The sequence below is a fragment of the Malania oleifera genome, chromosome 4 (genome assembly GCF_029873635.1).
Source record: "Malania oleifera isolate guangnan ecotype guangnan chromosome 4, ASM2987363v1, whole genome shotgun sequence".
Lineage (NCBI taxonomy): Eukaryota > Viridiplantae > Streptophyta > Magnoliopsida > Santalales > Ximeniaceae > Malania > Malania oleifera.
The window spans coordinates 115,300,302-115,327,477 of record NC_080420.1 but is presented as its reverse complement, the minus strand read 5'-3'; the positions used below and the strand labels follow the sequence as shown (position 1 = coordinate 115,327,477).

At 38.1% G+C, this 27,176-nt stretch overlaps 1 protein-coding gene across 1 annotated transcript; it reads right to left on the bottom strand.

Annotated features, from left to right (window-relative positions):
- Nucleotides 1-1,389: 1,389 nt before the first annotated feature.
- LOC131152822 (germin-like protein subfamily 1 member 13) lies at nt 1,390-3,097 on the bottom strand. Its single transcript, XM_058104704.1, has 2 exons — nt 2,450-3,097; nt 1,390-2,241 (listed from the first exon to the last, which is right to left on the bottom strand). The coding sequence occupies exons 1-2, from the start codon at nt 2,580-2,582 to the stop codon at nt 1,685-1,687; spliced, it is 690 nt and encodes a 229-aa protein (XP_057960687.1). The 5' UTR covers nt 2,583-3,097; the 3' UTR covers nt 1,390-1,684.
- Between the last annotated feature and the right edge of the window lie 24,079 nt (nt 3,098-27,176).

The following is a 27,176-nucleotide window of genomic DNA, read 5'->3' as shown; positions in this document are numbered from 1 at the left end:
AGTACTTTGGTATTGTATATAATTACATATGGTTATATTTATTTGATTTCTACTTCTCGCTACTTAGGTTGATGATTGAGTTTAATCCAATATGGTATGAGAGCATTTTAAATATTATAGTATATATAAACCCCATTTAAATAGCATGTTGTTACAGTTTTGTCATAATCAAAACGGGATTAGACTCAAAAAGCCAACAAGTACCATCGTAGTGTACCACGTGTTAACATTGGATGGTTTTCCTCCCTTACGTTGGTGTTAATTTGACATCATGTTTATGTCATCCCTAGACATGGCAGTGTTAGAGTGTGTCACGTTTTTTGTTCTTAAATAATAACTAAATAAATGAATAAAATGAATTATAAATGAATAAAAAGGCATGAATAATACTAAAAAAATGCCAAAAGAGTGAAGAAATCAGGAAAATTTCTAGAATCATAAACTTAGAATATATATATATATATATATATATATATATATGTATTCTATGTCCATAAAATTCCAATTTTTTTAAAATTTTATAAATAGTAATTTTTTTATAAAATTCAAAAAATAATCTTAAAAATCTAGAAAAATGTAAAGAAATTCTTTAAAACATTTTAGCCCCCTAAAACTCAATTTTCTATGCATATTGTGCTCTTTTGCACATATATTTCTTAGTTTTACATTCTGCTATTTATTTTTATTGTCATGTGTGCAATGCTACCTACTTTTTTTCTTATTTTCTTTATTCCTTAGCCATATATGCGATAAATTGGTGATGAACTTCGAGATTATGTTTTATGCATGCCATAAGGATCTAGAGGTTAGATTGGTTTTTGTCGGACTTTCAAATATTAAAAGGAAGGGCTATATCTATTCACACTTTTGGGATATCAGGTAAAGGACTACTTCCATTTATACAGGTGGGTAGCATGAAGAAAGGTGATAATTAAGAATTTTGGGATGTTCCTTCTCGATCTCCAACTGAATCTGATTAAGGACTATGACTACCTATTCCTTAGACCTAGGCGTGAATATAAGATTAATTAACTAGTAATAATCAATTAGGTAGGACAAAATAAGATATTAGTGGCAATTCCATTAATTTATATTTTTTCTCAACCCTATACATATTTAATCTAAATGGTGTACTAAGTTGCTATTGATCACATGCAGTAACATCATGAGATTGAGTGTAGGTAATTTAATCTGATTCTCTATGAATTTTTTCCAATTAAAGCAACAAGGAGATCCGAGTGCGTTATATACATAGGTAAGACTGAAACTCAAACTTTCTAAGTATAGCACCTGTTGTATGCAAGTTTTTCTCCTCTGCTACTATCATATTTTCGTGTGCCTATTTTCGCTTTCAAAGAAAAGAGCCAAAACATACATCCAGCTAAGAAGTGGGGGCTAAATATATATATATATATGTAGTGGTCAGATTGCCTAGTGGTTGCCTTCTCGTCTAATTAATTTTACAGTTGGAAGCAGATGAATAATCATCTGCTTCTCCATTCGGTGAATAGACGGGACATTGAGGAAACATACATCCAGCTAAAGAAGTGGGGTCTACAAATATAAGAAAGTAAAATATCATGACTTGTTATAATTTATCGATGATAGAACAGTCGCGTGAAAATTGATTTGTGATAGTTTTTCCCCATCAATAGCAAATTGCTTCAAACTCGTTTAATCAAATTTAACCGGCGGCGTTCTCGAACCAGGAGATTCCTTGAAGGTGTTCCACCATCTCCTTGTCCATTTGGAAGGCCGTGGAGAGGACGTCGGCCATGATCGGCGGCTGCGACGAGAAGATTCGGTTGGCCACGGTAGTGACGCCGGCCTTCTGGCTGCCAAAGCCGACAAAAGCCACGGCGGGAGTCCTGCCGATGTTGATCTGGAAGTGGATGAGGCCAACGGGGAAGACGAAGGCGTCGCCCTTGTGGAGGATTTTGGAGAAGAGGCGGGAGTCGGAGTTGGTGGTGACGAAGCCGGCGTAGAGGGTGCCCTCAACCACCACCAGCATCTCGGACGCGCGCGGGTGGAGGTGGGGAGGGTTCACCCCTCCCGGACCGTAGTCCACCCTGGCCATGGATAAACCCAGGGTGTTGAGCCCCGGGAGGTAGTCCACATTGAACGTGGTGATCATCGAGCCCAGCGGGTTGGAAGTGTTTCCGCGTTTATGGAACCCGGAAACGGAGAAGTCTTCGGGCACAACTAGTTTTGGGTCTTTGCAGATCTTACCGTTCACCATCACTGCAATGCAAATTAAGCGAAGGTCAGATTATACCACCATGCTGAGTTAGAGTAATGCATATGCGTGGCACATCCATGGCATTGTATACGAGAATTCCAGTTACAAACTTAAGAACTTATAAATTCAAATTCAAATTTCAAATCATGTATATGTATGTGTGTGTATATATATATATATATATATATATATATATATATATATATATACCAGCATCCTTGGTGGTAGAGGCAGCAACACAGAAATCTTGAAGAGGGGCTGGATCACCGGCAGAGGCAACTGAGAAAGCCAAAGCCACAAGTAGTAATGGAATTAGGAAGCCATGATGATAAACACACCCCATTCTCTTTTTCTTTCACTGTTGAAGCTTATGTCTCTGCTTCTCTCTCTCTCTATCCCTCTCCCTCTCCCTCTCCCTCTCCCCCTGTGGCTGGCTAGAATGTGAGAAGGGAAAGCTATTTATAGATAGAAATGAAAATAGCAGTCCAGATGAGTTGAGTAATAGGTTGAGCAGTCCAGGTGAATTGAGTGACAGGTTAGCTGGCTGGTTGAATGATTTTCAGCACATGTGGTGGATGATGATGCAGATATATGGACGTCTCTCCTTAGTCTGAGTTTTTTACGAAAATATTTAAAAAATTACAAAAATAGAGAAAATAGAAAAAATTTACAAAATTATACCCAAGGCTTTAAAATAAAATAAAAAGATTCAGCTGCTAGTGGTCGTCAATAATTAAAAAAAAAAATATCAGCTATCAATCAGCATGAGAAATGAAAAAAAAAAAAAAAGGGGGGGTGGGGTCGTTGGGGAGAGAGGAGAGAGGGGAAAGGGCATTAATGGGTGTCAGGGTAAGAGAGGAGAGAGAGAGGAGTAGGAGGGCTCGCCTTTAGGGCAGAGAGAGTGGGGAGAAAACGAAAAAAAAAGGCATGAGACAGGTGAGGGGACAGGCTGCGTCAGCGGGAGGGGAAAAAAATAAAAATCAGATGGGACGTGGTGTTAAAAAAACAAAAAGATGTCGAAATTTTTTTTTTTTTTAAGTGTCCAAACCGACTAAGTCCATTTGGTGTTAATTTTTTTTTTGGTTATGCATGTATACATAAAACAGTGTGCATAAATAGTGTCCACATGGACTTCCGAAAAATTATTTGATATTATAAAATTATTTTTGTCCGCTTCTGCGTACGTGTATATTAAAAAATTAAAATTAACTTTCTAAAAATAAGTTTGATCACTCAATTCCCTATATATAAGTTAATCAATCCCCCACTATCACTCACTATTACTCATTCCTTCTTTGATCCTCCAACATCCTTCATCACCTTGTAGATAAATTCTATTTTTGAAAAGTCATAATGACATCAAATTCGTCAGCTAACAAAGTGACGGTCTTATTATACATTGATGATAAGATTATTCATGGATCGACAGCTATTAAGTAAAACATTGGGTCAGCGAAAGTCATTCGAATTTGAAGGAGGATGAAGTTAGAAAGTTTGAAACGCAAAATATATGAAGGATTAGATATTTATCTAAATGAGTATATGTTAGAATTGACATCAAGATATCTGCAATGAGGGGGTGGTGGAAATTTGGTGTACATTGACATCCCAATAAAAATTTATGCAGACGTCCTAATTGCGTTGAACCTGTAGAGTTTTTGTTCGGACATATATGTTGTAATGACCCGAAGAATAATAATATTTTAATAATAAGAGGGAGAGAAAATAGAAACAGAAACAGAAAGAGGCCGTAGACTTCGTCGACGAACGCGGACATTGCATTTTGGAGATAATATTAAATAATCATAAATTTAGTTAATTGTCAAGCTTCGTCAACGAGAAAATACCGAGAGAGGTTCTGGGGCGATCTAAATTTCGTCGACGAATTTATTGAAGGATTTGTCGACGAAGTGACGGGCCTCGTCGACGAATCTGGCAGTATATAAGGCGGGAAACCGAGATATTTCTCATTTCTCTCGCCGCTCTCTCTCTCCTACGACTCTCTCTCCCTTCTCTCTTCATTTCCAGCCCCACCGGTCGCCGGATTGACGACTTGAAGCTACCACGACGCTTCTGGCGAAATTCTCTACACATCTACCGGAGCGGATCGTTAGGAAATCGGAGTTAGAAATCATCCCAAATTCAGGGTAAGGCCTTTTAGTCTCCTTTTGGTCTTGTGGTAGTTATAGGAAATGATACAGATAGAAAAATACTGATGTTTAGTTCAGGTAAATATTGGTTTCAAGGTGTTTTGTAGGAGGCCCTGCGGGTATCGGGCTAGAGTATAGTAGGGGCTTTTCAGAGATAAGGTAAGAGATATATACTATGCTAGGAAATTTCTAAATATTATGCAGTGTATTTATTTATGAAAATTATGTACTCAAGTATGGTGTGGCTTGAGAATATGTATGTAGTATGGGAGTATGTTTTATGAATTGTAGTTTCATAATTTTATGTATTTCAGTGCTATGATTATGTAAATTACAGTACCATGATTTTACGGATTTTAACACCATGATTATACGAATTACGGATACAGTATTATGATTACGTAGTTGTAGTATTATGATTTACAGAGTTTAAAGTATGTCATGTTTCCTATTATCATAACATTCAAAGAATACAGACAAAGCATTTACAGAATATATAGATAGTTATACAGAGATAGCATCGAGATGCTACAGTTATAGTATGTACAGAATATAATGATAGCGTTATGGTAATTTTGAAAACATGATGAAAACAGTGAAAGAGTATATATATGAATATGTATATAGTATCAGACCCTGTTGGACCATACAGTTTACAGAGCACGGTATCGTAGCTACATGCAGCATACAGTTTATAGAGTGCAACTGCCTATTCAGATAATAGGCTATAGGTCGATCGTATAGTGCCCTTGACGTGGACAGACTCCCCATCAAATATGGGTAGAGGTGGGCAGATCGACCGAGGGAGTATAGTGATTTACCTAGTCGGTCGGGCAGTGTAGATCCCGCCTACGGGCCGCACAACCCTGTCATGAGGGGTTAAATCATGACATACAAATATCCACAGGGGAAAGTTTACAATTATTATTATGTATATTCTGATTTACAGAGACAAGGGAATTACTTATGTATGTTAGAAGTATTTTGAATAGTAACTTAAATACAGATAGCTGCGCAACCCTATTATGATTTGTATTCTATTTATAGATCCAGATATACATGATTATATGGAAACGGATTTTTATGATATGATGACTCATTTTCCACACACTAGTAATAGCATATATCGTCTTACTGAGCGTTGCCTCATCCGAGTGTTGAAACCTTTTTCAGGTGATCCAGGTAGGCGAGCAGATCAGGCTCGCAAGTAGAGGGGCGTCTGTAGTACCCTGACAGCAAAGTGAGTACAGTGGAGGGTTTTTGTATTTGCCCTAGCTAGCTGAGGGCAATTTTGGGGATTTAGTAACACATGTATATATTCTTTTGGGAAACATGATAGCACTCTGGTATTGTACAGTATGGTATATCATTATGTATGGAAATGTTTATTTGTATTATGCTTCTCGCTGCTTAGGATAATGTTATGGTATCAGAGTATGATAATTATTACAGTAGAAAAAAAAATCATGTTAATTAAGCAGGTCATTACATATGCAGTTGATATTTTTTGTTAAACGCATTCCTCGAAGCAATAGTATGGGCGAAGCCCCAACTTTGTAGGGGGAAGCATTCATCCATTCTCAACCATATACCGAATATGATACCGGTGAGACGAGCAGACTATTTGATCATCTTTCACAAGCCACTTTGGCATTAGATTTGAATGACGTCCTCGGTACATCATTTTAGCCGGAATTCTTGTCAATAGAGCTTTAAAGTGAGGAGTCTACTTTACAAGGATTCAATGTGGGAAGCAATAATTATCACAAACCACAATCATCAATAGAGTATAGGCATGACCGAAGTTCAATTAAAGTTGTGTCCATACCAGACTTCCAAATGGTTCCATCTATTGTCATGAATGAGAGAGGGCATACACGGTCTAGCTAATGCAACCTAATATGGGGTTAACCATGAAGAAGTTATGATGCCTCCTCAGTACACACATGTCGGTCATAGACGCGACGTGCCGCCATTAGCGTACATGGTCGATGTCGAAGCCGGTCATATCAAAACTGAATTTGAAAGTTCACTCGAGAGCACCCGATGGGATGGTGTCTCAGAATTTGGGAAAGGTATGATTTTCAACACGAAGGATGACCTCATTCACTCCATGCACGTCCACCATGCGCAAACACACCACAACTTTAAGGTAATACTGTCACGCCCCGAACCCGGAAATGGGACCCAGGGGTGAATTTAAGTAACCTAACCTGTCTCTGTATTAATTAAAACATACATGATACCACATACAAAAAGGGTCCGACCCCGTAGGGTGAATGGATGCCCTACATACATACATACAATCGTCCATACTTATCAAAATACGTAGCAGAATACGGTCTTTTTATACATAACTGTACCATACCAGAGTCTATACCATACGAGAATATACATCCCTATGAACACCATACATACTACGGGCGTCTACAAAATCCATCACAACAACCCGGTTACAAAAACTTGTACCTATCAACCACTAGTAGTAGCTAAACAACACCCCTCGCTTCCGGATGTTAGGATGCTAGTTTCGACTACCTGAAAAACATTTGTATATATTCGGGGTGAGACACCTCTCAGTAAGGGAGAAAATAGGTTATATCAGTGTGTGGCAAACCAATGTCATGTTACATACTTCATAACACTATGCATACGATACAGTTGAAACAATTCGTACAGTTTCAAAACAGTTTCATACATTTCCATACAGTTCTAGTATTTTCACAAAAACCATTCCAGTTCATACGATACCCAAATACATACATACATACATACATACGGTCGGTGTCATCACACTAGTTTTGCAACTACACTAGGTCACCTCGTCTCACAGCGATTACATTGCTACATACGCAACTACGTTGCGACGATCAAGGCCCAATGGTAAATCCATTGCTACATACGCAACTACACAAGGTCACCTAGTCTCACAGCGATTACATTTCTACACATGCAACTACAAAGATCTACGACTCAGGCCCAATAGTAAATCCATTGCTACATACGCAACTACACAAGGTCACCTAGTCTCACCCCGATTACATTGCCACGTGCCAAACTACACTACGACGAGCTAGGCCCACTGTAAATCCATTGCCACATACGGTGTAGATCACACCTACCGGTGACCAGCCGGAACATACTGGTAACCTTGCCTCCAAACCACTTAAACTCCCCATGGATCAGAACCACAAATTAACCAAAACCTCTAGAACCCGTTTGTCTGATCCCACCCCTTATTGCCAACTCATTGGTAGATTGCTTTACCTTACCCTCACCAGACCCGACATAAGCTATCCCATTCAAGTCCTAAGTCAATACATGGATCACCCTTCAACTACTCACCTTGCCGTAGCTCACAAAGTGCTTCGCTATCTCAAGAATGCTCCTGGCCAAGGCTTCCTCTTGTTTGCTGCTTATTCTATCCAACTCATTGGATATTCTGATTCGGACTGGGCTTCTTGCCTAGACACTCGCAAGTCTATAACTGGATTTTGTGTTTTCTTAGGACAATCTCTTATTTCTTGGAGGTCATTTCTTGGAGGTCCAAGAAGTAGACTATCGTATCCAAGTCCTCTGCTGAGGCTGAATACCGGGCCGTGGCTTCTGTATCTACTGAACTCACTTGGCTACGACAATTGTTAACTGATCTTGCCATCCCTCGCCCTCAAGAAACTGAGTTATTTTGTGACAATAAAGTCGCTTTGCAAATTGCATCTAACCCAGTGTTTCAAGAAAGGAAAAAGCACATTGAAGTGGATTGTCATCTTATAAGGGACAAGATACAGGAAGGCTCACTCTGGACTGCTCATGTTACTACACAGTTGCAGTTTGCCGATATGTTTACCAATTCATTGCCCTCTCATTTACTCTACTCACATATCTCCAAGATGGGAGTAGCTAACATCTACTCTCCATCTTGCGCGCCGGGGGGGGGGGGTATTAGAGCAGCCCAACATTAGCTTATCTCATGCAAATGCAGCAACTCGTGGTATCCTCAAAGTTGCTGATATGCAGCCACATCCTATATCAGTTGGACACCCCTCATATGATAATTGTTCAGGAAATTTACTAAATAGTGTCATTCATAGCTAAGGTGTCTTTGTACCATTATGTAAATTTATAGGCTGTTAATCTAGCTATATAGTGTTAGAATATTCTTTGGCTAGTTAAGAATTTTTTTTTGCTTCATTCCTGTATAAAGCAGTTGCATCATGTAGAGAGTTCAATTCAATGCAACACAATCAGTGCAATAGCATTTTCAACAATTCTTCTCTATTCTCTTTCGTGCTTCTTCCCCTATTATTCTTACATGTTATCAGAGCGTGATACAGGGTAAGAATTCCTTCTTTTTTTTTTTCCAATGGCTAGTGAAGCTTCCAACACATCCAAATCCCCTTTTCTAGATTTCTCCAACCCAACCAATCCTTACAAACTTGAGGATGGAGATAATCCATCTCTTCCCTTAGTCCCTGACCTACTTACTTCTAAAAACTACACTACTTGGTTGAGAACCATGTGCAGGGCCCTCCATGCCAAAAATAAACTTGGATTTATCAATGGCACCTTCTCTAAACCAAAATCAACAACCTCAAACCCATTTTTTGATGCATGGGAGCGATGCAAAGACTTAGTGGTCTCTTGGTTGCATAACTCCGTAAATTCCTCTCTCAAATCCAACATTGCTTTCGTGGACGATGCTACTTAAGTCTGAAAAGAACTCCAAGAACGATTCACTCAATCGAATGGTCACCGCATTTTTCAACTCAAAAAGGCATTAACAAGTTTGACTCTGGATAATGATTTTGTTTTTGTTTATTTTGGCAAACTTAAGACTCTATGGGGTGAGCTTCTTCTGTATGATCTATTGCCTAACAGTACTTGTGGCAAGTTGGTTGTTCTTCTTGATTGATATCAAAGGGATTGTGTAATCCGATTTCTTATGGGCCTTTGATGTTTCATTCAATGCCACCCGTGATCAAATTATGGTAGTTGCAACCTATAAGGGCACAATGATTAAGGTATATAAATACAAAACAAACAAAGCTATAGATATGTAGGCAATAAGAATATATAGTGCAAGTGAAAATTTCTTCCTATTTCTTTCTTAGCCAAATCCAAAACTATCCATTTTGAAAAAATCATGTATACATATATGAATAAGCATCTTTTTGCCCCCTTTCCTCAAATGGTCATTGATCAAAATCTAGCATTTTCTCTTTTTTGGACAAAACTGAGGCGCAATAAATTAATCGAATTAAGTTGAACTTTTAAATGTTCAAATTTATTTCTTAAATTTTTAATCAAAGTCAAGTTTGACTCGATTGCAAATCGACATCGAATACAATTGCTAAAGCTTGTTCATTTGTATAACTTAACAATTTCTTACTAGACTAACCTATCAAGTGTTAATGAATGATTTGACTCTTTTAAAACATCTTGTTGAGAGATGCAAAAGGCTCTTAAGATTTTCTTATACAAAATGGCGAAAATGAAATTTGCCTAGGATTTCTTTGCCCCCATCAAGGCAACTCCTATTTTTGAATAAGTACTTATTGGACTAAGCTATCAAGTGCTACTAAATGATTTGGCTTTTTTAGAACATCTCATGTGAGATGCAAGAGGCTCTTAAGATTTTCTTATACAAAAAGGTGAAAGTGAGATTTGCCTTGGGTTTCTTTGCTCCCATCAAGGCAACTTCTATTGTTGAACTTGAGTTATGGAGTTTGACCAAAATAAGTCATATAGTCTTTACTTTCAAGCTAAATAAGTCTAATACTATCTCTTCAACGTAATTCGACCCTATGAAGCAAGCCTACCTAATTTAAGCCTATGTACGAGCCTAATAAAGCATATAACCGAGCCACTCATGAATCAAAATGACCCAAGTCCACATGTTTATATTTGACTAAATTATTTATTAAATAAATCTCAAAATTAGGCTTGTGAAGCACTTATTTATGATGTATGACGAGTTCTTATCAAGCCGAACTTTCGAGCCCCTTGTGGACACCTTCCGGGACTATGCGTAGTAATATTTTGGTCCTTTTGAAACTAGCTTTGATTCTCAAAAATTTCATTTGGAGTCTTTAGGAGGTCTTTGTCCCATTTATTTTGAAAATTTATTTTCAGGGAGTTAATAATCAACTTTCTTTCATTTTTGTACCATCTAAGGTATTTCCTAAGTGGTCCTAGTTAATCAATTTTCACTCATTAATTTTGTGTAATCTAATGTCTTCCTTGGGGATCTTAATTAGTAAGAAACTTCTCCATTTTGTTTCATCTAAGGTTTTTCCAACAGGTCTTGATTTGACCTATTTTTTTGTCTTAGTTGATAAGAAATTAAATCACATGATCAAATATAAATCGCATATTTTGCATGACTAAGATTGGATCATGTGGCTAGATCTGATCCTTTGTTGTTCAATAGTCAAGATCATAATAGATGGCATCATCTTGGTGTACCATGTGTTAAAATTGGATGATTTCCCTCCCTTACATTGATGTGTATAACGTCATGTTCACATCAACCCTAGATGCAAAGTGTTTTTCTCTTCAATAATAACTAAAATGAATTATAGATGAATAAAAATGCATGAATAATACTAGAAATGTCAACAAAAAAAAAAAAATCTAGAAAATCTTAAGGAAAAATTCTAAAAATCAAAAACTTAGAAAATGTCCATTAAATTCTAGTTGTCATAAAATTTCATAAATAGTAAAATTCTTAGAAAATTCAAGAAAAATCCTTTAGAATTCCAAGAAAATTCTTTAAAACATTTTAGCCCCTTAAGACTCATTTTCTATGCATATTTGGCTCTTTTAGACGTATGTTTCATAATTTTACATTTTTCATTCTGTTTTTATTGTCTTGTGGGTAATGCTACCTGCTACTTGTTTCTCATTTGCTCTATTTCACACCCATATAAAACCTAAACAAAAACATCTTTATCTTTTTATCCAAAGGGCCATTTTGATGAAAATTCAATGAAGGGTCAGATCTGGATGGAGCCATCACGTCATTTCAAATTCTCATTTTGATGGAAATCCAGAAGGAAGCTCGTTTTGAAGAAGGCCACTTGCTAGAGTGCATGACAGAGACTGGGTTTTGCAGGAAACAGCTCATGCCTCCGTCCTTATCTTTCCCTCTTCAACCACAGACTCCACGTGCACATCTTTACCACTGCAAAAGTCTAATGATCAACTTCTTTTTTCGTACACAAGAGTTCAAATATTTTAAATGCCCTCATAATATTTATCTACAAGTGGACCAAAAGAGACAATGTTATAAATCTAAGCCAAAACTCTTAAAGCCCTTTTAAAGAGGCATGTACACAAGAATGTTAAATAAATATTTTGACCTTCGATCAATATTGGAGTTTTTTCCCGTTTTAATTTTTTTTTAAAAAAATTATATTAAATAATATTTCATTCTGAAAAGTATTTATCAGGATGATTCTAATGTAATCTCGCTACTCCAAGTAGCGATATTTACCACGTGTCAAGTGGAAAATTATTTTTCTAAAAACAAATCTCGCTATTTAGAGTAGCGATATTTTACCAAATCTCGCTACTCCAAGTAGCGAGATTTTCCACGTGTCAATTTAAGAATTAGTTTTATAAAAAAATATTATTTAATATCTATATTTTAAAAAATGATAAATAAGGAAAAAACTCGGTTCCTTATGCTGTGGTGTTTTTTGGTTCATTGAATGGATAGTCTCGGGTGGACAGCCCCAAAACGTGCAGAGTTGGATGGCCCACGTCAGCCCAGATTTGTCAGTATCTGATTGGACATTATCAAATGGTTGACAGAAAGCTTAGTCTCTTTGGACGGCAGCAAATTCCAAGATAGGATTTAAAATTTTTTATAGAAATAATTACTAAATATGTTTATATACATTATATTATTTTTATTGCTTATTACTATCCGTAGTTGATGGATGCTAGCAAAAATAGGATGGTAGGAAATAATGGCTATATGCAGGCTGCTGTGCATGCTCTGCAGCAACTGTTCAGAATTCTGATCTGTAGATCACATCCATTATACTGACATGCACAATAAAAATGTAATTCACCTTTTTAGTAATTCATTTCTTAAAAAAAAAAAGTTTCTTTAATAGGGAGGCCTTAGGGTGGTTATCGCTTGAGACTAATTAAGAAAGAGGAAGACGAGGTTATCTGTAACACAATTCCTTAGTCCCAATTTTAAGTCTTAACTACTTTTAAAAATAAAAATAAAAAATTAAATCTAATTTTGTTGATTTTAGCCTATTTTTTAAAAATATCTTTACTCATATTAATATTTAAATTAGAAGGATCCGACAGTTTTATTTATTAAGTCAAATGACAAAAATACTTATCATAGATAGTGCTGGATCTTGGGTATAATAATAATAATAATAATAATAATAATAATAATAATAATTTTACAAAAAATTTATTAATATTGTATTGCTGCCCCCTTATGTTTTTGGATCCATTTAAATGTTTATTAAGATCAAGCAAGACAACAAAATTAAGAAGTGTATCCTCATTTCAAAATTGTTTCATAAACTATTTCAAAATTGTTTCATATACTATTCAAAATTTTGAATTTAATATTTTTCATAACAAATTTGTATGATATCCCCCCCATAGTACAAGCATCAAGTTATCTTTTACTTTATAAGCCAAGAATTAATTAAAGTATTATACAATATATATTGGAAATATTTTTTACCCTTTTTATAAAATATTAAAACTCAAATCCATCTCTAAATTCCAAAATTATGATTTATTTTAATTTCTCTTTTACCTACCTAACCCCTAATCTTTCAATTTTTCTTTTTTAAAAGATTCCATAATGATAATGATAAATTACAATAAGACACGTAAAAAGTGAATGCTTAATAAAAATAAGTTTAACAAAAACTATTGTTTAATAATTTTTTTTCAAGGGGATTTTAGAAATTAGCTCAGCACTCATATGCTATATTTGTTAACATTTTTATTCAATATTTTTATCTAATTTCACATTTAATATATTTAGTAATTATTTATATAAAAATTTTTAAATCCCATGTTGCGATTTGCTACCGTCTAAAAGACTAAACTGCCTATCAGCCATCTTATATTGTCCAATCAGAAGCTGACAAATCAGGGTTTGGGGCTGTCCACCCGAGACGATCCATCCAACGAACCAAAAAACACGACAGCACAAGGAACCGAGTTTTTTCCCCATTTATCATTTTTTAAAATATAGATATTAAATAATATTTTTTTAGAAAAATAATTCTCAAATTGACACTTGGCAAATCTCGCTACTTCAAGTAGCCAGATTTGGTTAAATATCGCTACTCCATACACTATATAACAATCATACATTATAAATATATATACATTAACTATATTTAATTAAATAGGAAAATCTTTATATATTTTATTATTGAGTAGGAAATATTTAAATGTTATGTTCCATTTATCACCGCTATTTGTAGCACAAAGAGAGTCGATGATCCATCAATTTATCATACTGTTTTTTTGATCGAAAAGTAAATATATTTATCAAAATGAGTATTTACATGGAACACTGGGCAGATATAGGGGGGAAATGAACTCCATCAAAATTACAAGCAATAAAGTTAACACTCAGGATCTTAAGAGAGCTTGAGCAAATCTAGGGACCTTTTGGCCTAGTACTGTGTATATATGTTTCTAAATGGTCACAATCAACTCCATTGGAGATATGAATTTTCCTTCAAACATTTTCCTATTTCTGGCATTCCATATGAGATAAACAGTAGAGGCCAAACCAACTCTCTTACCAACCAAAAGGAACAATACAGGTTTCCTTCAAACCCAACACGCCTATCACAAGTAGGTAGTTTCCTTATAATTCCCAGCGAAATAGTGAAAGCATGTATAGGGGTACTTCCACTCTTCCAAACCACCATGGACCAAGGAACCGTAGTTCCTTTAGTTATCCAAAAGTTATAGCAAATGAAAGAGCTAGAATGATCGAGGTCTCATTCCTCAAAAAGCTGAAACAATGCATCCAGGTGGTTCGCACATCTTCACATAATCTGATTCTTAATTCTAATGAGCTTTTTGTATAGTGAGAATTCATCATTTGATATTCTGGCCTCCCACAGACTTGAACCTTTCAGGTAAATTTGATTGACGCATTTGGACCAGACAAAGCCTTTTTAGAGTGGATATTGCAGAGTGTTTTTGTGAGCAAGGAATGATGCCAGGGTTTCAGATCCAGCACACCCAGACCACCTATCATTTCACATTCCCTCTCCTTTCCCATCTATAATTTCACAGTTCCTCTCCTTTCATTCAGTAGTAGTTGCAGGTCACCATCCGAGGGATTGTCGTGCAGTTTTTGTTGGGAGAAGTGGGATGCATTAAGAGCCTTTACAGGTTTTTTTAGGTCCTCAGATCCCTCAGAACCCATCTCTGATTAGCAATCACCCTGGCCAATTTGCTCCAAACCATACCATTTGTCCAAGTAAAGGAACACCCTAATGATCTCAAATCAGATAGACTAGTCATTACTCCTCCAATGACTACTACAATTATACTTATGGAGTCTTTTGCTCATTTCAAAACTTATTGTTCTTGATGTTGGGAATTAACATGAAATTCCCCAAGTGTCTACGAGGAAGAAAGTATCAAAGGCTGCAGCACAGAAAAGTCGTTAACTGTTACAGAGATATCTGATGGGGAAGATGAAAACGATGATTTCAGCGATGAAGATTTTAAGGTGGATGTGGTAGCTGGTCGCCCAGAATATGGAAAGAATGGAGGTAGAAGAAAACAAGTAGCAACAAATGCTAAATCGACAGCAACAGCTGCATGAAAGAAAAGAGGACAAGAAAATAAGCAGCAACCTCAGCTAGTAGGCCAGAAGCTGCTGACGGACATTTTGAAGCCTGCAGAGAATCCATGTATTTCACCAGAGCAGAATAGTAGTTCAGTGTTCGGCAGGGTAGGTGGTAATGAAGAGAAGGCAGTGAGTAGCTAAGAGAAGGTGAATTCTGATTCTGCTTCTCCTTCAGACGACAATCCCCCTTCGGATTGTCTTTACATTTCCGAATGTTAAATGGTTTCACCCTTCATGAATCCTACAAAATGTAGAGATTAGTAAATTATTTCCTTCTTCTATGTTATTAACATGTTCTAGCATATAGAGTTGGGACAACACTGTCCTGCATTTAATGTTTTTTAACTTTTACTTTTTCATCATATATGTATCCATTATTGATAGGAGTTAATAGAACTTCCTCCTTTACAGATCATAGGTTATTATTTTCGTCTGGCTCATGTTTAACTTTCTACATTTTGGATTGTCATTACATTTCTGATTTAATGATTGGTTCTATTGTGCCTTTGCTTAGCATTTGGTTTGTGCATTCAATGATTCCAAAGTATTCCAATGTTTTCCCTCGTTTAGTTTGAATTCCATATCGAGAATAAAGATTTTGCAGTGAAGCTGGTCATCATATCTAAAGGCGCAACTGGGAGACATGAACAAAAAGCCGGAATTGATAGTTAAACTAGAAACAGAACCCCCGCCTGCATAGCAAGCTAGGATGAACAAAAGAGGAGGCGCCAGGCCAAGGAATCTAGTACAAGAATGTGTGTGGTCAAAACATTAAAATTCGAGGTCATGAAAATGGGGTATCTGCAGAACACAATTCGAAGCCAGCCGAAAGTCAAAGGAGCAATGAAGGCACGAACCAACGGTGGTGGAAAATACAAATGGGCTCGGTATACCCTGGTGGAGGATGAGCGTGTGTGTGGGAGTTGGTGCGAAAGATAAATCATCATATCTAACAGCGCCTTTGACGGGTGAATACAGGCAACTCGAGGCACGGGAAGGGCACCTAATTGACTTCTTTCCTGTGTCTTCGGGTGGCCCGGGGTGGGGGTTACTTGCAAGATGGTGAATGAAAAGGAGAAAGCAAACCGAAAACAGACAGAGAGAGACTAACGTAGATTGCACAACCGGGACAAATCACGAGAGGGTGTATACATGGAAACCCCGAGCGAATATACGAGACTTAATTGCGGCAAGTCCGGTTTACAAATTGAGCCTATCCTGTGCACGCACTGTGAAACTAAAATATTATTCAAATACAATTCTACCAGTTATGTTGTCACAACGTTACATTCACGAAATCGTATCATTGACCTATCGAAAATATTAGACCTAATTTCCGGCAAAGTCTGTTTTACAATTGAGCATTGTCCATCCACCACCTGTGCAAAGAAAAGCATTCGTCAAAAACATGATACTCAGTATGTTCACATGTACATTTCACGAGAATCGTATACCTTGAAACCTATCAAAATATCTACTAATCGGCGGCGAGTCCTGTTTACAAATTGAGCATAGCCATCCACGCCTTGTGCAAGAAAACAATTCGTCAAATCCAATGGATACTAGTATGTTCACAAACGTACATTCACGAAAATCGTATACATACCTATCAAAATACTATACTAATTTCGGCAGAGTCCTGATTACAATTGGCATATCCATCGAAAAGCAACCTGTGCAAAGAAACATTCTTCAATACAATTGATACCGTATGTTCACAATGTTACATTCACGAGAATCGTATACCTTAACCTATCATAAATACTATACTAATTTCGGGTCATAGTCCTGTGTTACAAAGTGAGCATATCCATCCACCACCCTTTCGAAGAAAACTTCGTCAAATACAATTGATCCAGTATGCTGTGTTTTCACACGTTAACTTGCATCAGAGCGTATACATGCCACAATCAAATTATCACATACTACACTAATGATCCATGCTTGTCACTTTACCTATGGCTACTCTATAGATTCCAGAATTAAGAAATTCCATTATGTAACATGATACTCCAGACAATTACTTATTACAACAAATGATACTCCAAACAAGTATAAATAAAGGACCAATGTATAGTCTTACAAATAGATAGCTGGTACAATGAATCATTAATAAATACATTATGCCCAAAGGAAGTAATGACTAAAACATTTATACATGAGTTGTAACATATTCTGATTGTACAATGAAGTTGAACTATTAAACAATACATATATCGCCTACGTCGTACCGCATGAGGTCGTCTCCGACTGTCGGGGTGGCTTTCGTCTGGCTCTGCCCTCAACCTATCTGCTTGTCCCTCATCTGTTGCCAGTCACCACGTCAATGGGCTACATGTCTGTCGTCTCCACCCATACCGTCCTAGATAAATCCCGCTCTGGTTAAGCGGACCGGGAGTCGTATTCGTATTAGTATCTGGACAAGTCCGAGCTAGCAACCCGGGTGCGTCCACCTCCTTCGCATCGAGAGGGTCGTCTAGTAAGTACGACATCGACGGCGTCGCGGCAGAGTCAGATCGATAATCCGCCGGTCTACTAGAGGGTCCAGCAAAATCAGCAGTTGTCGATGGGGCATACGGTGCGGATGGCCCAAACATATACTCCTCATGTACAATGGGCGGTGAGAAAGCCGGACTTGATGGACGGCTGGAGGTAGCTACTCGGACCCCTCGTACTGGAGCTGCTCGACCACCTCGTGGGGCCGGCGTGGGGTAGGGATCCATCGCCCGTCCTCGTAGACAATGTCTAAACCAACTCTCGCTAAATCGCTTACAGCGGGGTCTGATGATAGCGAGTCGACCTGGTGAAATACGTCAGCCTGCAGCATACGAAAATAGTGCTTACAACATTGAACTACTAATGTAAACAGTAACAAATTAGGTATACGTTTGAGTAAGCGTACGAGGCTCATATAGACCGCCGTAGTCCTATCTATGAAGCGACGTGTGATCGACCTGTACCACGCGTAATACGGATCCTCCGGATGCATCGGGCCATCTGCCCGCACTCCCTTGATGATGTACTCGCGCCTATGTCCCCACATACTCACGTACATGGCGTGCTCCGCAGCCCAATCTGTGTTCCCCCGACTGCAACCATCAATCTCGTGCAAGTCCTCCCCACGTACATCAACCCCCGAAGTACAGAAGCGACTGAGGATGCCCTGTCAAAAGCCAAACTGGCACATCACTCGGTCTGGGAGATGCCACTCGACAATATGAAAACATATAAGTGGCACTCAGGCAACCCAGAGGTCCGACCCAACTGCATAGCCAGTTGGTAGGTCGGCAATAATGTCATCAGTATAGGGCGCCCATACAAACTGCGCGTATACACAATGAAATGATTTTAAGTGGAGTTACTAACCTCCACGCGAGTGGAGCTGGGTCAATCGGTCGTCCATCCTCGTCCCTCTGAATAAGACGTCGGGCACCGCGGCGCATAGGAGCTAACGACGTGAATCTCTCCCACGCCTAAACTTGCAATAAGCAGAGTGCTCCTCCGATCTGTGAGTGTGACACGTTAACAGCGCGGCACATCTCCCGGTATAGCCAGGCTAATGTCGCAGCACCCCAACTATAATGGCGTATCTCTCCTCGCTCCGCGAGCAGTGGAAGGAACATCAAGTGTGCGTAACTCCCCGATAGGTCGCAGAACAGCGTCCCACATATCAATCCCAGCATGTGGGCACATGCGTGACACGCTATAGTGTGATCATCAGCATCAGCCGGAAGCTGGCGACACATCGCCCCCTCCAAAAACCGCATGCGAATGCGGGCACCAACAAGCTCACCATCTGGAGGCACCACTCCTAATAATCTCTCGCACATGCGGCGAAGTCCTCCCCCCTGATCGACGCCTCCATCCTGTACTGGTCCAGCTGTACGACCAGTGACGAGCAACCCATCAATCGGTAGCCCGAACAACATCGCGACATCCTGTAATGTGATAGTTGCCTCCCCGTGCAGTAAGTGGAAAGTGTGTGTCTCTGGCCTCCATCGCTCGACCAACGCGGTCACAAGATGCCAATCCAACTGGATATGGCCAATTTGATATATCCCATAAAAACCCGCGTCACGTATCCAATCAATAATGCGAGGGTCTGTGCCTATCCTATCCTGTATGCTCTGACTGCCCCTTCGGTAATATAACACGTCAGCATGCGAATCGGTCCACACCCGACTGGACCGGTGCCGATCGCCCATACTCAGTACAGTAGTATCGGACGGCCCTGGATCGATCCTGCAAACAAGCCAGAATATTGAAAGCATTAACATAGAAATCATAAGAATTGAGTATCTGTCCCCGGTGCTTTGTATGGTGGAACCGAACAAAAATCTCAGGGTTTATCCTATATGTGTACAAATGAAAATATCTCACCAAGTTTTCATCTGAACATACACTATTCTCAATTGATGGACACAGTGACTCAATTGCTCAAAGACAAATTGAGCATGGAGCATTCGTGTGTTCACCAAAAAATAAAAGCGGTCTGAGGATTTAACATTTGGAAACAAATTGTTCAGAAGGAAGGAGTAGAATGGCAGCTGAAAACTTGTCGTGACGCGAGGAGTATGAGTACGCAAATCTCGGATAACCTATAAGTTATAGGTCAGTGCGAAGGTCCAGCTGCATCCCCAGGTTGGGTCCTTCTCGGACATCTTGTGCGGTTATGTCCTTCTTGACGGCATATGCTACACGTGATATGTTTTCGACCTTCCCGAGCATCCATCTCGTTATGTATACGTGAGCTCCTAGGTCGACCTTTATGTCTAGCGTATGTAGGATTTGCCTGCAAGTTTGGCAACGAGCAAGTTGGCCAATATGCCTCATGCATGATTGGATAAAATTTGGCAGCATATGTTGCATAGTGCTTGGCAGTGCTCCAATATGGCTCAACAAACTAGCTCGCATTTAGCCGTGTCTCAGCACAGGCTGCAAGAAGGTGCGAGCAGGGATAGTGTAAAGATTGCCACTTCCCGCAAGAGCATTCGCACCTCTGGATGCTCAAAGTTTGGACATTGTTTCCTTTATGGGGTCCTCGCTGCGCAGTTATCGCTAGCAATATATGCGGAGTTAACGTATTTCCTCTAGATATTGTGTTACAAGCAGCCTCCCATTGGCTATTAAAGTAATGTGCAACGCAATAAAATATTAGTTGCACGAGAGCTATTATGGGAAGGCTACGTGTGCCTTTTAGGACGGCGTTGAAACATTCGACCAGGTTGGTGGTCATGTTTCCATACCTCTTTCCACCATCGTGGCACTGAGTCCACATATGAGGAGGGATCTGATCGAAGAATGACTTGGTTGGCTCTCCACCCTCATCGAATATCCTCTTCATCCAGGTGTCAAATTTTCTCACTTGATGCTCCCTTCCCACTCGCTCAGCCATTCGCTTTATATTGACACTTTGCACTTTCGTATTAAAGTTGCTCATGACATGTTGAAGGCAAAATCGGTGGTGCGCACATGGTGGTTGCCAATCAGGATTGTGCTGCACCGCAGCGATAATCCCTGGATGTCAATCTGATATGAGGCAAATGTCGTCCCTATCGGTAATCAAACATAGAGAACACAGAAACCAATTCCACGTGTCGAGGCTTTCCTCTTGCACAATAGCGAATGCAAGGGGAAATATTTGCCTATTTGCATCGGGGCAAGTTGCAATAAGGAGTTTGCCCTTGTACTTACCATACAAGTGTGTCCCGTCCACACAGATAACAGGAGGGTAGTGACGAAAACCCTGAATAGATGCTGTAAATGACCAAAATATAGATACGAAGGTTGCGCTGTTAGTGCTACTTAGAACCGGAGTTGACCTCCACCTGACTATAGTCCCAGGATTGTACGCGCGCATCGCTTCCATCCACTTCGGTAACGTTTCATACGATTTCTCCCAATCACCGAAGACTTGGGCTATTACCTTCTGTTTGCCCAACCAAACCTTCTTATAAGAGATTGAATACCCAAATCGACGATCAATGAACTCCTTCAATGTAGCGATTGACGTCAACGCATCTCCCCTGATCATATTCACTATCTCCCCAGCAATTAGGGACGACGTGATTTGGTTATGGTCCTGCGATATAAGTTCATTCAAACACGTATGTGGACCACTATATTGAGTGATTTCGAAAAAATGGTGTATCATCCGATACATGGCACGCAATCTCCACGCGCAATCGTGGTCCTTACACCTAGCAACCCACAACTCAAGAGTAGATCGCACCACATGGAAGTCATGGTGGGTGTGAGCGTGATATATTCGCACTGCGGCGATCAGCTGATCCTTTGAACCGAAGAGCATCCCCTTACTCAACTCAAAGGATTCTTCCCAACGAGTGACGCGTATGGGAAGCTCATCGACCGTAGTTAAATCTGCAGCAGCTAGGTCAATATGACCGCACATCGGAAGCTCGCCGATGAATTGCACGTCAAACGTTGCGTCGTCCGTGTCATGGTGAGGTAAGTTCACATCATCGGGGACATCATTTAACCCTTCACCCATTTCTTGCTCGTGCATGTGTTCGTCTTTAATATGAACATCGTTCGTAATGTTCATGCCCTCGTCCAATGAATCGTTCGAAATGGCAAACAACGATGCTGGTCCCGCACTCAGGACGTCTTCGCAACCTCCCTGCGGAAACTTGTGAGGAACAGGTGCTTCGTACTCCGACGGCTGGAATGACGATCCCGGATATTCGTTAAAATCGACTGTGGACATAGCACGAACCTCCCCACCAACATCGACCTGATGTGTTTGTTCGGTGTCTTCACCGACTTCATCCAATTGCTCCGCGAGCGCATCTGGTTGCCTAATTGCAATTACACCCACTTGAGTAATGGTCTCGACATACAATTGCATCGTTAAATATATCTCACCGACACAGTGTGCATCCAATACAATGCGCAACCCATAATCATCTGATATCGGAACAGCCTCGTAGAACACTGTATTATTTTTCTCTCGCGCAGGGGATCTTGCAATCACCCGCAATGCATATTGATCTGGATCAATATGCAAATATTTATATATCTTCGTATATAATTTACTTAATTTACACCTACGGCTAATTCGAATAAGTTGAACTGGCCGACTACTATACCTAAGACCATCTAATGTGGTTATAATGTTCCCCCCTATATATAAAAATACCGTGACTAGATCACTGCTTGAGCTTCCTGCCATTTAGATCAGCGATTGGGAAATAAAAAAAACCTACGCAAGACAAAATTGTATGTATAAGTGATGTGTAAATGAGACGAAATAACTAATAACTATAAACCAAATAGATGTATAGAAATTCTAATGAATGAATGAACTTAGAGTGTGGACCTAACTTTCCCACCAAGAAAATAAATAGATGAATTCAACGTCTATGAATAAACAACATGAATATGTATTGATTTTCCCCATATGACATATACTTCGGATTTTCCCAAAATTGTAATTCAACTTAGAATCCAAAGAACTATGAAATGGTACTCTTAAGAGTAATTTTTCCAAAATGGTACTTCGTACTCTACCTCATTATGGGTTGGGTTGCCACTTATTTTGAAGTTCAATTTTGTTAAGTAGCCTTTTGAGGATTCATTACTAATCCGAACAGCCATACTCAAAGGAGTTGAAGGGATCTTTTGGAAAAATGTTACTTAGGACGCATAACATCCCGATTCATGAAATGGGAATGGGATCGTCTTATGGCAAGTGCTTTAAAATGTGAACACTACATTTATATCGATATATTGGTGAAAAATACATAAATTCGGGGAGGAAAAAACTCATTACTACTCTCCTCTAATAATGTGACCTTTTAACTATCATCTCTACGATGTTCCCAGTCAGCGTCATCGACGGTGACTAGTCGAAGCCGGCTTCGCCCTCGTACCGTTGGATCTTTAATGGTGCTCTGTCGACTGTGGCCTCCTCAGGCACCCCCTACCCTAAGATCTTATAAATATGGGGCTTGTCTCATGATGAATTCCCCACCTTATCTGCTCTTACTTCCTTTGGATATTTTTATTTTTTTTATTTTAAATATAATTTTTGCAAGTTTCAGTTTTTTAGTGTGATTGGTGAACTAAATTATTAGGTAATTTTAATAAAGTATATTTATTTAGACAAAGACACTAATCTTCCCAAAAATTTGATAAAAAGACAATCACATATCCTAAGGTTTCAAGAATTTTAAATATTATACCAGGGGTTTTAAGAATTTGTAGAACGTCCGCTGACATTTCAAGAATTTCAATGATCTCTCTTGAGATTTGTTAAAAATGCACAAATCTCACTTTAAAATTTGCAAAAAGACAAGTTTTTTTTTTAAGATAAATTTCATTTTCTTTTGACAAACATCAAATGAGGTTTTTAACATTTTTGATACTTTAGGAGACGTCCATGACATTTTTGAAATTTCAGGAAAGATATTTGTCTTTTAAGCAAACTTAAAAAAAAGGAATATCATTTATCCTATTAATTATTGTATTCTAGTAATCATAAGAGAGGGAGAGGAGACTTAATCCCGTCACTAGGACCTCTTATTTGACAATAAAAAATTCACAAATGATACTCCTTATATTATAATTATAAAGTTCTATTCTAATCTATTCCAAATGTTTCAAACATGCGGCTCAACTTGAACTTTATTATGTGGTTGGTTCAAGGTATGAGCTTGATTCATTAGGAATTGAAACTAAAATTCAAGGAAAACTAAAGCTTGAAATTAAATATAAGAAACATCAAAGGCACATGTATATATATACTCTATGCGTTATCTATGAAATATATCATAGGCATTACATTCTTAAATGAGCTAAAATTATTAAAGTTTGTGTAAGAAATAAAATAAGTCAAAATTTAAATTCTAAATTTCATTAACTCATAGAAAAGTATATGCACTTAATACGATAAATGACAATACAATTTATAATTACAATGTGCACTCACATTAACTCAAAGCATCAATTAAAACCATACAATTTACATGTTCTTGAAAAACTTTAGTGGATGTGCCCAATTATATTAATAATAGTAGAAGAAAATTCAAGAATTGAATAACAAAATTTCCCATTTTGAAAGTAAACCATATGATCTAATTATAATTGCACAATTATATTAAAAAGAGCAGAAGGAAATTCAACAAATTTAGTGAGTGGAGGAAACTTCAACAAATTCTAGGGCAGGAAAGATAATGCATTTTACAATAAAACAACAATCCAAAAAAAATAAATAAATATTGAACAACAGTTTGAATGGAAAAAATAAAATATTATCGGCGAAAAATTAAATTCAAATACCAAAACAATGAAATACAAACCTTAAGAGTAATGTTTATCCAAGAATCTTTCAACACAAATCACAAACTCTATCTCTCCGATTATCAAAGTTTTGGATGAAATAAAAATAATTTAAAAATCTATGCACTGAACATGGAAAACATAACTTACCCCATCTCCTTATATAACTCTCGATTTGATGAAGCCCGCAACGGTCACCTGCTCCGGAGTCTTCGTTCAACAGTAACCTGCTCGGCTCTACAACAGGTACTCTGTTCGCGCAAGAAATGAGGAAGAATGGGCGAGGTTATTCTGAAGCAAATCTCGCTACTCCAAGTAGCGAGATTTGCCACGCGTCGAAAGCCGGGTGGATGGTAATTTAAATCTCGCTACTCGAAGTAGCGAGATTTACCACGCGTCAAAAGGCGGTTGGCAGAGCATTAATTATCCCAACAAAATCTCGCTACTTGGAGTAGCGAGATTTACCATGCGTCAAAAGGCGGTTGGCAGAGATTTACCATGTGTCGAAAGGCAGCTGGCAGAGCATTAATTATCCCAATTAAATCTCGCTACTCCAAGTAGCGAGATTTGCCACGCGTTAGCACGAGCCCTTCAGTCAAAAGTAAATCTCGCTACTCCAAGTAGCGAGATTTGGTTAAATATCGCTACTTGGAGTAGCGAGATTATGTCATAGTCATTCTGAAAAATACTTCCCAGAATGAGATATTATTTAATATTTTTTTTAAAAAAAAAGTTAAAACGGGAAAAAACTCATCAACATTGCTTTATATCAACTGCTTTTCCTGTTTTTCTGGCGTCAGTTACTAAATTGATTTTATGGTGATGGTTTAGAAGCGGTTTTATATGATTCTGCATTAGAGCTTCCCTTTCGTTGCATGATTCGAGTTCGGCGGCAGTTTAATCAAAATGATTTTCTTTCCGGCGTTGGTTGAAGTTGGTTTCAAAGGTACTTTTGTGCTTTTGTTGAGTTTATTTTTGTATCTCTTTGGACTTTTAGAGTCGTTTGATGACTTTTTAAGTCCCGGGATGCCCAGATTGATTGTACTTGTTCTGATGGGGAGCTTTGGCTTTCTCTCTTTCGGGTATACTTAGAATTTCTATACATATCCATTTTGATCAATATAATTTACATTTACGGATCCAAAAAAAAAAAACTACAGGTCATGTAGATAGAAACCAAGAGAATTTTTTTTAGCCCTAAATATTTACATTGTTTCACACTATTTAATTTCAAAAAGTGAGAAGATACAGAGAATTGAAAAAACAAATGATGATCATTTAAAAAAAAAAAAAAAAGTCAATGACATTTTCGGGCATCAATTTGGAGGCCTAAAGGCGCTACTTCATTATAAAAAATCTTGAATACCCTTATCAAAATATAAGAGCCTAGAGTAGCTTTTGTTACACAGCCCGAAGTAACGCATCTTTCATCTCATATCTCTTTCTATCCCTTCCAAAATTCAAAGATAGAAATTGTTAACATACACGTGCTGCACTTTAATTATTGGGATCACGAACAAGTGTTTCTAATATTACAGTTAACAATAATTCCAAAGAGGTCATGTTATATTGAAAAAATAAAAGGAACAACGGTTGTGATGCAATAGTGAGATTCTATGTTTACATTCTCAAATCTTAATTTTCACATTTTTTTTATAGACGTTAGTGAAATTTTCAATAATTGGTTTGTCTCTAACGAGACAGGTCTTGGCTTTTCCTCAAGTACAAAAACTCCAATAATTGGTCTTGTGTTGCCAACAAGTTCTTAATACATCGTGAGTTGACACAAAAAGTGACTTTACGAAAAATTAAAAAATAAAATTCATTGGCCAACCATACATTTTATTGTAGCTTTTGTTACACAACCTAAGATAAAACAAGTCTATCTCATACCTCTTTCTATCCCGTCTAAAATTCAAAGACAAAATATGTTAACATACAAGTGCTAAACTTTAATTATTGGGTCACGAACAAGTGTTTCTAATATTAAAATGGTCATGTTGCTAAACTGTAGCAGTAATTTTAAAGTGGTCATGTTGCATAAAAAAAAATATGTTGTGTTAAAAAAATAAAAGGAACAACGATTATAATACAATAGTAAGACTCTCAAATCTTAACTTCCTCGTTTATTTTGATAGACGGTAGTGAAATTTAGCCCAAGCAATGAACTCCAATAATTGGTTTCTCTGGCGAAGCAGGTCTTGCCTTTTCGTCCTCAAGGACACGAACTCCAATAATTGGTATTGTGTTGCCAACAAGTTCTTAACATGGTGAGCTGACACAAAAAAGTACTTTACAACAGAACTATACATTTTATTGGACCTCTTGTCAACTTTTCCTGATGTGTGGATGGTCATTTTCCCTTGTCCTGCTAATTTCAACTAGCAAATTGTGATATAAAAAATGTCATAAAAGACTTGAGAACAGATCCCAGAAGAGGAAACTTATATAGTAAGTCAAATATGGCAGCACAGGTGAGCTCTAACCTCCATCTAATAGTAACCATTTGAATAGTTGAGATGATTTTCTTAAATTCTAACATTGAAAAGAGAAGGGATGGGAAGGGAAGAGCTCATTTAACTGTTGACTCCAAGCCCTGTAAACCTCATAATTAACC

Bases quoted from the DNA above. Each gene is read 5' to 3' on its own strand.
- LOC131152822 (XM_058104704.1), bottom strand. From the start codon at position 2,582: ATGGGGTGTGTTTATCATCATGGCTTCCTAATTCCATTACTACTTGTG. The intron at 2,242-2,449 runs GTATATATATAT...TTTGCATTGCAG, and splicing joins CTCTACCACCAAGGATGCTG to TGATGGTGAACGGTAAGATC.